The sequence below is a fragment of the Mus pahari genome, chromosome 6 (assembly GCF_900095145.1).
Source record: "Mus pahari chromosome 6, PAHARI_EIJ_v1.1, whole genome shotgun sequence".
Lineage (NCBI taxonomy): Eukaryota > Metazoa > Chordata > Mammalia > Rodentia > Muridae > Mus > Mus pahari.
The window spans coordinates 89,938,292-89,952,560 of NC_034595.1; the positions used below are offsets into that span (position 1 = coordinate 89,938,292).

General features: G+C 49.6%; 1 protein-coding gene and 1 non-coding gene across 3 annotated transcripts in view; both read left to right on the forward strand.

Annotated features, from left to right (window-relative positions):
* The window catches only part of Tmco4 (transmembrane and coiled-coil domains 4), an 83,478-nt gene that overhangs the window by 16,738 nt on the left and 52,471 nt on the right, over positions 1-14,269 (forward strand). For both annotated transcript variants that reach the window (XM_021201078.2, XM_029540040.1), the window contains 3 exons: positions 1,510-1,688; positions 7,515-7,689; positions 8,815-8,842. In XM_021201078.2, coding sequence (XP_021056737.1) covers positions 1,519-1,688; positions 7,515-7,689; positions 8,815-8,842 — 373 coding nt within the window. In that variant the 5' untranslated portion in view covers positions 1,510-1,518. The remainder of the gene's footprint in view (positions 1-1,509; positions 1,689-7,514; positions 7,690-8,814; positions 8,843-14,269) is intronic.
* Positions 11,278-11,439, forward strand: LOC115064345. The gene has a single exon (XR_003844173.1). It is a non-coding gene; the product is annotated as a U1 spliceosomal RNA (small nuclear RNA).

Consider the following 14,269-nt stretch of genomic DNA (forward strand, 5'->3'; position numbering starts at 1 on the left):
GCATGGACTCCTGCGTATGCATGGACTCCTGTGTATGTATGAACTCCTGTGTATGCACAGGACCCAGTGTATGCATGGACTCCTGTGTATGCATGGCCTCCTGTATATGCATGGGTCCCTGTGTATGCATGGACTCCTGTGTATGCAGGGACTCCTGTGTATGCATGGACTCCTGTGAATGCATGGATTCCTGTGTATGCACAGGAATCCTGTGTATGCATGGACTCCTGTGTATGCAGGGACTCCTGTGTATGCATGGACTCCTGTGAATGCATGGATTCCTGTGTATGCACAGGACCCTGTGTATGTCTCTCTGCTGGTTGTGCGTAGTTTGTGGCCTGTATCTGTTATGATGGTCTCTCTCCAGGGCTCATTCTTTTTCATTGCTGTGTAGTGGTCAGTCGATGGTCATGGAACTCAGTCTACACCCTCTGCTGTGGGTGGTCATTTGGGCTGTTTCCATTTGGGAACCATGGTGACACCTTGGTGCCCACGTGGGGACTGGTGCTAGAACTACTCCCTAGACACTCAAGTGTGACAGTGCTCAAGTGCCCTTGTCTAAAGCAGCATAGTAGTCGCATGTAAGCTGCATGGCACATCCAAGGGGGACTTTGAGTCACCTCTAAGTAGCCTATGTGTGTAACTGTTACTCTGTACACTGTTGGAGGATAATGACTATGTATGTATATATATCCATCCCAGTACACAACCAACTATTCTGTGTGTATGTGGTAGGTATGCACACACACACACACACACACACACACACACACACAGTATATTCTTGTATCTGCACATGTAAATGCTTGTGTGTGAAGGCCGGCGTAGACCTCAGGTATTTTCTTTAATCCCTCTCCACCTTGTAGTTTGAGACAATGTCTCTCTCAGTGAACCTGGACCTCAGCAGCTTACAGTTAGGATGGATGGATGGCCAATGACCTCCAGGTACCTGCCTGCCTGCCTGTCTCTGTGGCCTGCCCCCTACACTGCCCAGGCTGGCCTTGAACTCAGAGATCTGCCTGCCTGTCTCCCAAACGCTGGTATTAAAGGCGTGCCCTCCCCCTAGTCTAGTGTGTGTGAATAGAGCTGACCATAGTGGCCTGTGAATTCACTCTAGTGTGTGTGAATAGAGCTGACCATAGTGACCTGTGAATTCACTCTAGTGTGTGTGAATAGAGCTGACCATAGTGGCCTGGCTTGTAATCCCAGCATTGGACACAGAGATAGAAAGCATGAATTCAAGGTCACCTTCAGCTATGTAGCAGCTTTGGGGTCAGCCTGGGCTACATGAGACCTGTCTCAAAACAAGGTATGAATAGAAAATCATCATTTTAGACACTCATGTGTTAGTCTTTGCTGACTGGGAGCTTACGGTCCTCCTGCCTCAGCCTTCCTAGTGCTGGGATTACAGGCACAGTCTCTACAGTTGGTTTATAAGAAGTAACTTCTGTGTTTTCTAGGAACCTCCACCTTCCCCTGGAAGCCTCTCACCAGGATTCTCTCTTGCAGGGGCTGGGAATGGCCACATGGAACAGGCCACAACCAAGGCAGCCTGTGGCACCAGAGCCACCTGCAGAAGGCGCTTCCCAGCAGCCCCTGGGCCAGGAGCTCTCGGAGGCCAATCGCTTCGCCTACGCCGCCCTGTGTGCCGTCTCATTGTCACAGCTGTTTCCAGAACCTGAGCAAAGGTGAGCTTTTCTGTCTCTCAGAGGGAAGGCCAGGCCTCTTCAGGGAGGTGACTTCCAACAGCCAGTCAGCTCCCAGACCCACAGATAACCCCAAGCCCTGGGGCCCATCCTTGCCTCATAGGAGGATGAGGCACCCCTTGTTCTGTTATCTCTCATGTATTTTCTTCCCAAGCATCCTCTACGCTCCTACCAGATGCCAGACATGATTTCAGTTCATGGAAGGCATTGTGTATGTGACAAATGAGACAGACCCCATCCCCTCTCCAGTAGGTCACTGTCCATAGAGGACAAGAGATTTATTCATTCATAAAACGTGTTTACTGACCACTTACCATGTGCTAGACATAGCGTCAGCCATATTGATAAATGATTTCTCTGAATGCTTCATCCCGGGAGACGTCCCTCCCCTCCCCACCAACAAATGTGACAGTGGTGAGCAGAGATGGGGGGCATCGTGGGGGCAAAGGAATGTTAGGTGCCTGTGTGTATTTAATGTCTGTCACTGATGCTACCTACCAGGTGCAAGCTTAAGTCATGCATTGGTGACAGTTTAGTGGGGTGGTTAGGAGCCTGGGCTTCAGTCCGCAAATATTGGGGTAGGGTAGGGGTGGAACACTCAAAAACATGTCATGGAGGAGAGGGCATAGCAGGGTCCATCTTTGTCAGTAGGGTGGTTCGGCTATGGAGCCTTCTTGCTGTGAGGATGAGTCAGAGCAGGAGCTGACAGACCCTAAAGTCTGAGGAAGGAAAGAGAGCCCAGAGGTGGGAGACGTTGTAGAGAAAGCAGTAACGGTGCGCCATTTCCCCAAACACTACGTGACTCTTGAATGTACCACCTGCCGGGCTGAGGGCACCTCTGAGTGGGCTTCCCCAACCTGCCTCACCCCATGGGGCAATTGGGCATCTTCCCGCTGATCTTCAAAGGTGACGTGGCTACTTCCCCCAGTCCTCAGGAGAATGCTTCCCAGACCTACCACCCCTGCACCCAAGCTCCCCGGAAGGCAGCTGCCACCTTTGAATTCCAGGACCTTCCCAAAGTTCTGTGAGCCCTGGCCCTCCCCCTGAGAAAATGGCAGCAACTCTTAGCTCTGGGAGCAACGGAGCCTTCCATGGCTTCACACTCAGCTCTCGTCACACCCTGACTCTGATACTGTCCAGTCTCCTGTGACTTCAGGAGGTTGACTTAAGTTGTGTGAGGACCAGTAGTCTGGCCCCGAATCTCTAGGAGAAACAGCACAGTGCCCAGCACACAGTAGGTGCTCAATACCTGGTAATGGGCGTTTATGAACTCGACCATTGGCCTCCATCTATCAGTGAGAAACATCTCCAATAGTCTGTCCCCAGGTGTCTCCGCCATTTCCCTGTTGCTGTGATAACATGACCAAGGCAGCTTACAAAAGAAAGTGTTTAATTATAGTTTCAGTCTCAGAGGGTTAGAGTTCCCAATTGCAACGCAAAGACAAGATGGCAGGAACAGCTGGGAGCCCACATCTCAGAGCTGCGTTCAGGAGGTAGAGAGCACACTGGGGCTGTCAGGAGACTCTGAGACCTCACTGCCCACCCCCAACAGCACGCCTCCTCCAACAAGGCACCTCCACCTTCCCTAGACACTGCCAACCGGGGACCAAGTATTCAGATGCCCAAGGGACATCTCATTCATCAGGCAAGCCCCTATCCATCTCCCAGAGAGTTCAGTGCGACACTTTCTCTGTCTTTTACTACCATCTTTCCGAAAGCTCCCCTAAACAGATAAGTTGGGTCCTCCACTACCACTTCGTAAGCTGAGTGCACATCCTGAGAAGCACCTGATGAGGCTGACCGCTGTTCTGGCCCTGCTAGGAGGATACAGGGATGTAAAGTCCGTTCCCGTGTCCTGCAGTACCTTCCTCGGCCCCTCGGTTCCTCACCTCGGTTTCCTGTGCTGTGTTCCAGTCACCGCTCTGCTTCTCATCTGAATTTTAAGGCAGATCGCATAAAAAAACAACCCTCTGTCTTTTTAACTTCCAGATAGGCTGCTGTTGGTTTCCATGATCTTTAGGGAACAGTTGGTGGCCGCTTTTGTCCTCATGGGACATCAAAGCTAGTGTCTCGACTATTTATTTCTCATTGTCCTCTGAGAGTCCTAGAGGCTGCTTCTCACAATTGATTTGATTTATTCAAAATGTCGAGCCAGGGGCAGGGATGACGTGCTGCAGTAGGGTGTCTGCCTTGCATGCAGGAGACTAAGTCCCAGCCCGGCAAAAAGAAAGAAATGAATGGATAAAAGAAAGATAGACAAAAATAAAACCAAAGAAGCAATGTAGTGCCAGATGCAGTAGCTCCAGGCCCAGACCTCTATCCTGCTGCACACTTTATGATTTTTAATGTCTGCTCTCAGGAGGCTGAAGCAGGAAAAGTTTAAGACCAACTTGGACTATATGCTGAGACATTCCCCGCTCCGTCTCAAAAAAAAAAAAAAAAGTCAAAACTGGTTGGGTGGACAAAGTTCAGCACAAACTCCTTCTGCCAAGGCTCAGGTATTTTTGGTTTTCAGGCTGTGGTCTGTGTCAGTTATTTAATCTCTGTGTCAGTTATTTAAGCCCCACAGTGGCTACAACAAGAGCATGGCTATGTGTCAATAAAACTTTATTCATAAAAGCAAGCCAGGGGCCAGATTTCTAAAGGCTATCGTTTGTGGTCCATGAGGGGAGGAACTTTGGAGGAAGCATGAGGAAGCCAAGATTCCAAAGAAGCCTTGACCCTGTTCTCCTTTGGGATGCTGGAGAGCTTGAACCCCAGAAACCAGGGTGTCCTGCTTATAAGGATGATCTTAGTGAGTGACAAGCACATGATGACCCTGGGTGGCACAGTTGCTGGAAAGGGGCTGGCTCCATGATGGGTAAGCATGGCACCTGGGGGTGCAAGACAGATGTGTGAGTCTAGAGCTATAACTTACCATGACTGAATCTAGGTTGCCATATCCAGGGGGCAGGGGTTGGTCTAAGACCTTCCTGACCTCATGGGACTGTAGTAAGAGTCAACAAGTCTGTGTATAGAAAGACCTCACATAGGTGGACTTAGCTGTATGAGAGTCACTGCCTTTGCTGTTGTTGACTTATTTCATTTTTGACAGTGCTGGAGATGGAAGCTGAGGCCTTGCACACATACATGCATGCATGCACGCATGCACGCAGACACCTACATGCACAGATTTTCACTAGACCATTTTGTGCTGTTTAAACTGTCAACTTGACACAACCTAGAACCACCTAAGAAGAGTCTCAAAGAGGAACTATCTAGATCACATTGACTTGTGGGCATGTCTGTAGAGGATTGTCTCCATGGTTGATGTAGGAAGACCCAGCCCACTGTGGGCAGCACCATTCCCTCAGCAAGAGATCCAGGATAGTAAAGAGAGCTCTGTTATATAGCTGAGAACAAGGAAACAAGCAAGTATCTGTGGACTTGTTCCATCTCTGACTAAGAGTGTAGATCTGGTGTAGATCACTGTAACCTGGTGAATTGTAAGCCAAATAAACCTCCTTTCCCTAGGTTGCTTTTTGTCAGGGTGTTTCCTCACAGCAGCCAAAGTGAACAGAGAGCAACCATTAGGGAAATATGTCAGTAGGTAGTGCCTTGTATGGGTCATCATTTGCCCAGGACAGATAGTAACGTTGTTAATCTTTCTACAACCCTATGAAGTAGGTTTCATCACTATCACAACTATGTCACATATTCAAAATCCAAGGCACAGAGAGGCGGAGTAACCAATCCCAGGACCACCCAGCTTGTGGCAGTGCTGGTGGCTGTGCTCTTTAACCCTGTTCTTGTGTGACAAGCTAGTTCTTTAGGTTTAAGCCTTCCCCAACGTCCGGCAGGCTAGACTACTCTCTTGGCCCTGAGCCATCCCTGTGTATTCACTGACTGCTGTCTGCTCACCCACTTAATCATTCCTGAAATCATCCCCGTCCACACCCACCTGCAACCTTGGCTCAGTCCCCGGGATGGGATGATCCACTAGGAAGTGAATTATCTATCTATCACAGGCCATCTCCGGAGATAACATTTACTGCAGGTCTGCAGACGCCATACACTGCTCCTGTCATTTTATCTTTTTATATAGCTCCTGGGGTGGGTCCCGATGTCACCTACATTTTACAGCCTTAGAAAATAAGAGAGGTGAATTGGAAACTCCGAAGCTTCCCCAGGACAGTTGACACCATGACCAGACTCTCACCCTTTCCTCCATTGTCACCCTCAGTCACCTGTCAATAGTTACGACACCAACTAGCACCGAGCATTGTCTGCATGCTGTTGACTGCCTTATGAAGCTGGTCTCTTAGACCCATTTTACAGATGAGGACTCAGAGGCACAGACAATGAGGACAAGCTACTTTCCCAAGTTGCTATGGCACTCTGTTCTCCTTATAGGATTGAAGGAAGGGCTGTCAGCTCATCCCTGAGCTGTCTATAACCTTTGGGGCTTGCCCCAGCTACACAAGACCACATTCCCAAGATGTCACCTGACTCCCCAAGATAGCTGGCATAGAGTCACCACTTGAAGCTACCGGGGTACCTCATTTTTAAAACTTCCCCCAAGGTCAATAGCAGTGTCAGCTATCCCTCAGGATGGTGACAAACAGCTCAGCTGCCCTCCGCCCTCCACCCTCCGCCCAGCTCTGTTCCCTCCTTCCCATCTGTAAGTGCTGGTTCCCAGGGAAGTCCCAATAATATCTACTTCAGACTAACTTCTGGTGACAGCAACGCCCAGATCTAGACCATAGCTCCCAACCCATCCTGCAATAGCCCTGGCCTTATGGGCCTCTCTGCTCCTCAGCTGCTCTAAGGAGGGGGATGGGTAGGCTGTGTTGTGTAAGGGTTGGAGCTCCTCAGGTTCCTTCACCACCAGGAAGCTCTAAACAGGAGTCCAACCTGGTCTGACCAGTTTCCCTGTGGGGAGCTGGCTGGAACTCCATGGGTAGGCTTCAACCTTTTCCGCTTCTCTGCTTCCTAATGAATTCTCCCATTCCCCACCCCCCACCTCCCCTCCAAGAGCAGCATCCGCTCTTAATGGCTGAGCTGTCCCTCCAGCATCCCACTTCCAGTTCCAAAATTATTTCAAGTGAAAAAATTCCATACTGTGAACTGTGGTTCCATGTAGAAAGGCATACAAATCATATAAAACTATCTTCAGACTATGGATATAAGATACACAGGAAACAAACATAGATTTTGTGTGTAGAACTCATGTCCCATCTAAAGATGCCTTATTATGTGAGCCAAAAACTCAGCCCTGTGTCCAAGGGCAGCCTGCATTAAAAGCCAGCGTTGACTCTGCCCCGGTCCCCAAGATACAGTGCACTTCTCTCTCGGATCACGGGGCTCCTGCCTCTCCCTCCACAGTGGCCCCATTGTCCCCTTGGCAGCATACCTGCTGAAGTTAGGATCACACCTTTACAGTGGACACCATCCCAGAAATGAGCCCTTGGTGACATCCAGACGCATCTCTTGACTCCCCAGGGTTGCCGCCCAACTCTGCAGGTGGAGCTGGGGCTGCTTAAGCCCCTCCCTCTGTCCTCACTCATCTCTGTTCCCTGGTTTCCAGCATGGCTTCAGGCTAGGTGACATAGGCAGCAGCTGATGGCTACCTTCACCTCTGTGGTTCTTGGTAAAAAGTCTTGATGGGGACTGAAGGTAGGAACTGTGTCACCTAGGATTCTGTTTGGACCATCTCTGTATTTCCTGGACTCTACTCACAGGTTGACATATGTGACCCCGTCCATCCACCATTGGCATTTCCAGGCCACATTCCCCAGAAGGTCTGGATCTAACTATATCTCTTTTTAGCTCCTTCTGCACAGAATTTGTGACGTGCCTGGTGAAATGGCTACATCTGTCTGAAACTGTCCTCCCAACCATGATGGCCTTTGCCAGCGGCCTGGGAGGCGAAGAAGCCGACATCTTTGCTCAGACTTTATTGAAGGACCCCATTCTGAAAGACAACCCATCAGCAGTCAGTCAGGTATGCCAGCCCCTGGGTGGCCATCCATAATCATCTACAACTCCAGCTCTATCTACAGCACCCTCTTCTGGGCTCCATGGGTACTGCACACATGGAAGGGAAGTGACTTAGTCTCTGTCCCCAGCAGCCCACAGCTGGAATACTTAACGTACACATAAGGCATCTTTAGATGGGACATGAGTTCTACACACAAAATCTATGTTTGTTTCCTGTGTATCTTACATCCATAGTCTGAAGATAGTTTTATATGATTTGTATGCCTTTCTACATGGAACCACAGTTCACAGTATGGAATTTTTTCACTTGAAATAATTTTGGAACTGGAAGTGGGATGCTGGAGGGACAGCTCAGCCATTAAGAGCGAATGCTGCTCTTGGAACTCCAGTTGTAGGGATGCAGTGCCCTCTTCTGGCCTTCTCACGTTCCTGCATGCATATGGTGCACATAAACTTACATGTGCTCATATGTGTGCACACGAGTAAATCTTTAATTATATATGTATATATTATATATACACACACATATGGTTTAACATATATATATATGCATACATACACATATAGTTTTATATGTGCATCATACACATATACATATCTATCTATCTATCTATCTATCTACCTATCTATCTATTTTAGATTTTTAAATTAGGGATGTTTAACCTGTATAATCATCCTTACTTTATATTGAGGAGACTGAGGCACAGAGAGATTAAGGTCTTGCTCAAGGTCACCCAGCTAATAAGCAGCTGAAGCCAGGATTTGAACCTTGGTGTTCTGACCTCAGAGCCTGCGTTCTACCAAGCTATGGTGACCTTTTTTCTGAAGTAGCAGCTTTGCTGTGTGCCCTTGAGCATGTCACTCACTCTCTCTGAGTGCAGTTTCAGTAGGCAGAGCTTGTGGCCCGGACTGCTGGTAGCCATATGCACTGGCAGGATGCAGAGCCTTTCCCTCCTCACAGTGGCCTGCGTATTCACCCACGTGCACAGTTGACACCTGGCCCACCACTGTACTGTAGGGTGGAGGGCTTTTGCCATTTCCACTTGGTAGGAGTTAATACTTAGATGTCCCATGAGCTGGGTAGTGGCTTGTCAGCACCTCACCGATTTCTGTCTCCTTTTTCCCACAGGACCTCCTGAGCTTCTCACTCAAGGATGGTAAGTGGATTTACTGCCTTTGTGGTGTGACACTCAGTGAGGCTGGGGACCATGCTACACCTATGTCTCACCCAATGTCTCTGCTGAGCACCGTGTGATATTGACCTGGCTTGTTTGATTTCTCCCCCCAACCCTCAAATCTGTCCCTTCCCCACCACCCAGCATCCTTGAGCTTAGCAGTGTCATGGCCTCTGAGGTGACAGCTGGGGTCCCCTCCTTGCTGGCACTCCAGCCAGTTCTCTGCTGTCCACTGAGGTCTCAATGATGTTTCCAGAGGCCTGTGTGGCCACCCTTGTCCCCCTGCCTCACACCCAGCAAGGGATTCCAGCGCCTCCAGTGTGGCCTTGAGGCCCTGGGGGAGGGGCTGCTCACCCTCTCTCCTACCTCCTCATTCAATAGAGTCAAGCCCCAGCCCCAGGTGTGGCGGCTTCTCCCAGCTGTGGCTCCTTGTAGCTCTCTGGGTGTCCCCCTCCACTTTTGCATTTGGTCCCCAGGCTGGACACTATAACTTTCTGTCTTTGGTCCATCTGCTTGCTCCGTCCCTACCTCATTCTATTCAGCCCTCACTTGCCGGATGTGTTGGTATGCCGGACAAAATGCCGCAAAGATGGCAGATTTATTTTAGCTCACAATTTGAGGGCATAGCTCATCTCAGTGGAGAAGGCGTGGAAGCAGGGGCAGCCAGCCACACTGCATCCACAGTCAGGAGGCAGACAGATGAATGCTGGCTCCCTGTCGGTGTTCTCCTTTTTATGCTCCCAATCCATGAGCTGTTGCCCACGTAGGTGAGTGTTCCTTCCTCGTGTAACCTGTCTGGGAACACACAGCCATGCCCTGAGTCACTGAGGGTGAGTCATTCCACCACCACCACCACCATCACCATCACCACCATCACCCACCCACCCACCCACCCCAGCCCCGTCAACATGATACCCTGACACATAATTTTTAGTGGTACATTCTACCCACATTGACCTCAGTGCCTGCGGCTGCCTCCTAACACAATGTATACGCAGTTCATCTTACCAGTCCTAACGTTGTTCTGATACTCAAGGTGACCTTTTAACTATAAGTCTCTGTAAAATCAAAAATGTAAGTTGTTTATTCCCAACATCACAGAGACACAGAGTAGGCACAGAGCAAACAACTCATTCCAAGAGGAAGGGATGGAAGCAGAGAAGGGGCAGAGACTATTTCCTGCAACCCTCAATCTGACATCCTGAGCTCTAGGTGGTCCTCCTCATGTGCTGGGCTCCGAGCTCCAGCAGGCTCCAGCAGGCTCCAGCAGGCTCCAGCAGGCTCTAGCAGGCTCCAGCAGGCTCCTGCAGGCTCCTGCAGGCTCCAGCAGGCTCTATCAGGCTCCAGCAGACTCCTGCAGGCTCCTGCAGCCCCACTCCCCAGTTCTGCTGCCTGCACACTTCAATGGGTGTTTGTAACTTTCCAAGGCATGCAACCCATGGTCTTGGTTTCTCCACCCTCTTAGGGTCGCCATTGGATTTCATGCTTCACCTTCACAGCTTCGTCCAACAGTCTCTTGGGGCCTCCTTGCAGGGACTCTAACTTGTCACATAATTGCCCAGAGTCCCCAACTTTGATGCAAGTTTCCATGACCTTGTAAGTCATGCATTTTGCATACCTGCCATCTCAGTTAGGGTTTCTATTGCTGTGGTGAAACACCGTAACCAAAGAGCAAGTTGAGGAGAAAAAAGGTTAATTCGGCTTATGCTTCCATATCCTAATTCATCACTGAAGGGAGTCAGGACAGGAACTCACACAGGGCAGAAACCTGGAGGCAGGAGCTGATGCAGAGGCCATGGAGGGGTGCTGCTTACTGGCTTGATCCTCATGGCTTGCTCAGCCTGCTTTCTCACAGAACCCAGGCTCACCAGCCCAGGGATGGCCCTCCCCGATAAATCACTAGTTAAAACGTCTTAGAGCTGGACAGATATTATACAGGCGTTTTCTTAATTGAGGTTCCCTCCTCTTAGATGACTTTACCTTGTGTCAAGTTGACATAAAACCAGGCAGCAAGGCTGCTAAACAGCTGTAGCCGCCCCTGTGCACCTTAGTGCCTGATCTGGGGAAAGCACTTCCGGGAAAGCCGAGTTCACGCAGAGAAAGCCTCATGGCTTATAGTTCGGTTTTTTTTTTGTTTGTTTGTTTGTTTTGTTTTTTGTTTTTTGTTTTTCCAAATACATTTGCGTTTTTCACAAGTTGGAGCCTTTTATGGGTGGCTCTCCAGAACAGCCTATTAAGCTCTGGGTATAGGATTCTAGAATCCTCTAGCCTGCAGCTCAAACTCTTCCACGGGCCTACAAAGCATCCTGACTCCACACTGGTAGGGACAGCTGTGGCTCTCCTTGCCACCACATGTTTCTCATACCAGTCACCTTTCTCATTGCTGTGACAAAGTACCTTAGAGAAAGCACATAAGGACATTGTCCTGGCAGACAGACGGACACTGTAGGAAGGTGCTTTTCCAGGGCAGAGGTTCATCCACTACACTAAGAGTGTTCTGATTCCCAAGGTTTCCCCAACTGTGGGAAACCCAGCTGCGTAATTGATGTTAATGGAGGACTGGTTTCTCTTGGTTTTTGTTTGTCTGTTTATTTTAATTTAAAAATAGATTATTGGGGCTGGAGAGATGGCTCAGAGGTTAAGGGCACTGGCTGCTCTTCCAGAGGTCCTGGGTTCCATTCTCAATATCCATATTCATAACTGCAGTCTCAGGTAATTCGATATTCTATATCACATATAGTACACAGACACTCATGCAGGCAAAACACCTACCCGCATTATCGCATTAAAAAATAAAGTCTTTAAAAAAAAAAACTACCAGCTTAAGAAAGAAAGGGTTTATTTTTAAAAGAAAGAAAGAAAGAAAGAGAGAAAGAAAGAAAGAAAGAAAGAAAGAAAGAAAGAAAGAAAGAAAGAAAGAAAGAAAGAAAGAAAGAAAGAAAGAAAGGAAGGAAGGAAGGAAGGAAGAAGGAAGGGGCATGACCGCTCCAAGCATGGTGGAGGAGAACCTTTATTGTAGGTTTGAGGGAGCGCAGAGTCAGAGGCAGGGACCTCTGGGAGAGTCCAGAGTGAACACAACCCTGAGCTGGGCCACACGAGAAGGAAGGGGGAGGGGAGAGCCAGAAGAGTGCAGAGCAGACAAAAGGGCCAGGTAGCCAAAATGGCTGGATTATACAGGGAAGGGCAGCTGGGGGAAGGGCAGCCCACCCTGGGCTGGAAAAGTTTAGGGTCTAAGAAGACAGGGCTGTAACAGTAGGGACTGAGGAATGCTGGGAGAACTTGGCAGCCAGGTCCGCTTTGATATGTTAATAGGCACCTCAGCCATTTGCCCTGGGTTTGAGATGTAACACTTGTTTCAGGGTGAGGTCTATCCTGGAGAGGACAGCATGGTGACAGAAAGCTTTTCAGGCTGTAGTGGGAGGAGCATGAGGCAAGGTCACATGACACGGGCAGTCAGGAAACCGGGAAAGTGGCTCTAGCTGGCTCACTTTCTCCCCTCTCCCTTTATTCAGGTTTGGTCCCCAGTCCTTGAGATGCGACTGCTCAATTCAGGGTTGGTTTTCCCTCTTCAGTTACAGCTTGCCAGAAGCAGCCCACAGGGACTCCAAACCTAGTCAGATTGACAAAGAAGTTGAACTGTCACAGGTGGGGACGTCACTGGGCCTCCAAGAATGTGGACCACAAAAGTGCCTTTGTACTTTCTCTTGTGACTCCCTGGTAAATACTTCCCCACTCCTGGGAAGCTTCCAGTAGGTCAAGCGTAGGACCAGGCACTTAGCGAAGTCCTGTTGAATGAGTTCAGGAGATAGGCCTGCTGATTTTGTTATGGAGGAAGACAACTCAGAGATAAGGCTAACCATGCCATCTGCAAAGGTTACTCTGTGAGTGGCAGGGCCCCATTCTGCCCACATTAGTTTCCTGGGGCTCCTGTTAGCCACCTGACTTCTCTGTGTCCTCTGTGAAACCCAGAGTCTGAAATGCAGCCGGCAGGATGGTGCTCCCTCTGGAGGCTCTGGTGGGAACCTTCCTGCATCCCCAGCAGGATGGTGCTCCCTCTGGAGGCTCTGGTGGGATCCTTCCTGCATCCCCGTTCCAGAGCTTTGCTGGGAATTTGGAGTCTTGGCCCCAGCAGGCTCACAATGTCATCAATACGGTCTTTGATCCCGGAAGACTACTCTCGGCTCTGGCCCAGAGGGTACTTTGAGTCCTTTATTTATATTTTCAGTTGTGGGAGGAGCATGCTACAGGGCATGTATATACTGTGTGCACATGTGAAGGTCAGATGACAACCTCAGGTGTCAGTCTTCACCTTTCATCTTGTTTGGGCCAGGGACCCTTTGTTATTTCCTGTGTCATTCACCAGGCTAGCCAGCCCACCAGCTTCCAGACATTCTCCTCTCTCCCCGTCCTGTTTCTCCTTGTGTCCAGCTTTACTTGAGTTCAGGGGATCCGAACTTAGGCTGTCATGCTTGCACAGCAAACATTTTACCCAGTGAGTGAACTTCCCAGCTCTGTGGCCTCCTCTTAAACTGTGTTGTGTGTGCTACACCAGAAAGCCGGAGACCAGGTAGCTTGTAGAGAACAAAGATCAACTTCTTAAAGTTCTGAAGGGCCAGGTCCAATATCAAGGGACCTGTGCCTGGCAAGAGCCTTCATGTTAAAGTGTCGGGAGGCAGAAAATATAAGAGTGAGGGAGGGCAGGAAAGAGAGAGAGAAAGCAGGATGGGGCTGGGACCCACCCTGGCTGTGTCAGCCTTAATCTCCCCAGGCTTAATCTACTCTTAAAGGTCCCACCACTTAACACACAGGCATTAGAACTAAGTTTCCAACTTGCCTTTATGTGCATATTTAACCCAGAGCTGATAGTATAAGCTCAATGACAAGAAAGACACCATGTGCTGAGCATGCGCTCTGTACCAAGCATGGACCTAGGGGCTCTCGCAGTCACCTGACTCCCCTGCCCCCGGTAAAGTACTTCAGAAGCTTGCCTCAGTTTGCAGACCTGAGACGCAGGAAGTCTCAAGCCGATTTGGATAATCTCATGTCACCAGGAGAGACCAAAGTCAAGAAAGGGAAGGGAGCCAGCCTTCTTGGAGAAGGACAGTGAAAAGTTGGCTTGGAGCCAACACCAGGTCTCCGACTTCTTGGGCCACTGCTTTCTCCAGCTGCCTCGTCACTGGGTAGAAGGACCTGACTTAGCCTTGCTCCTCCATCTACCTCAGTTTCCTTTCTCACCAGAAAGCCATGTGACTATTCCTCATATCACCAGCAAACCTCAAACCATCATGATGAGCACATACAGGCACCAAAATATACCACCACGCTATGGGCGCCAACATACACCACCACGCTATGGGCGCCAACATACACACCATGCTATGGGCGCCAACATACACCACCACGCTATGG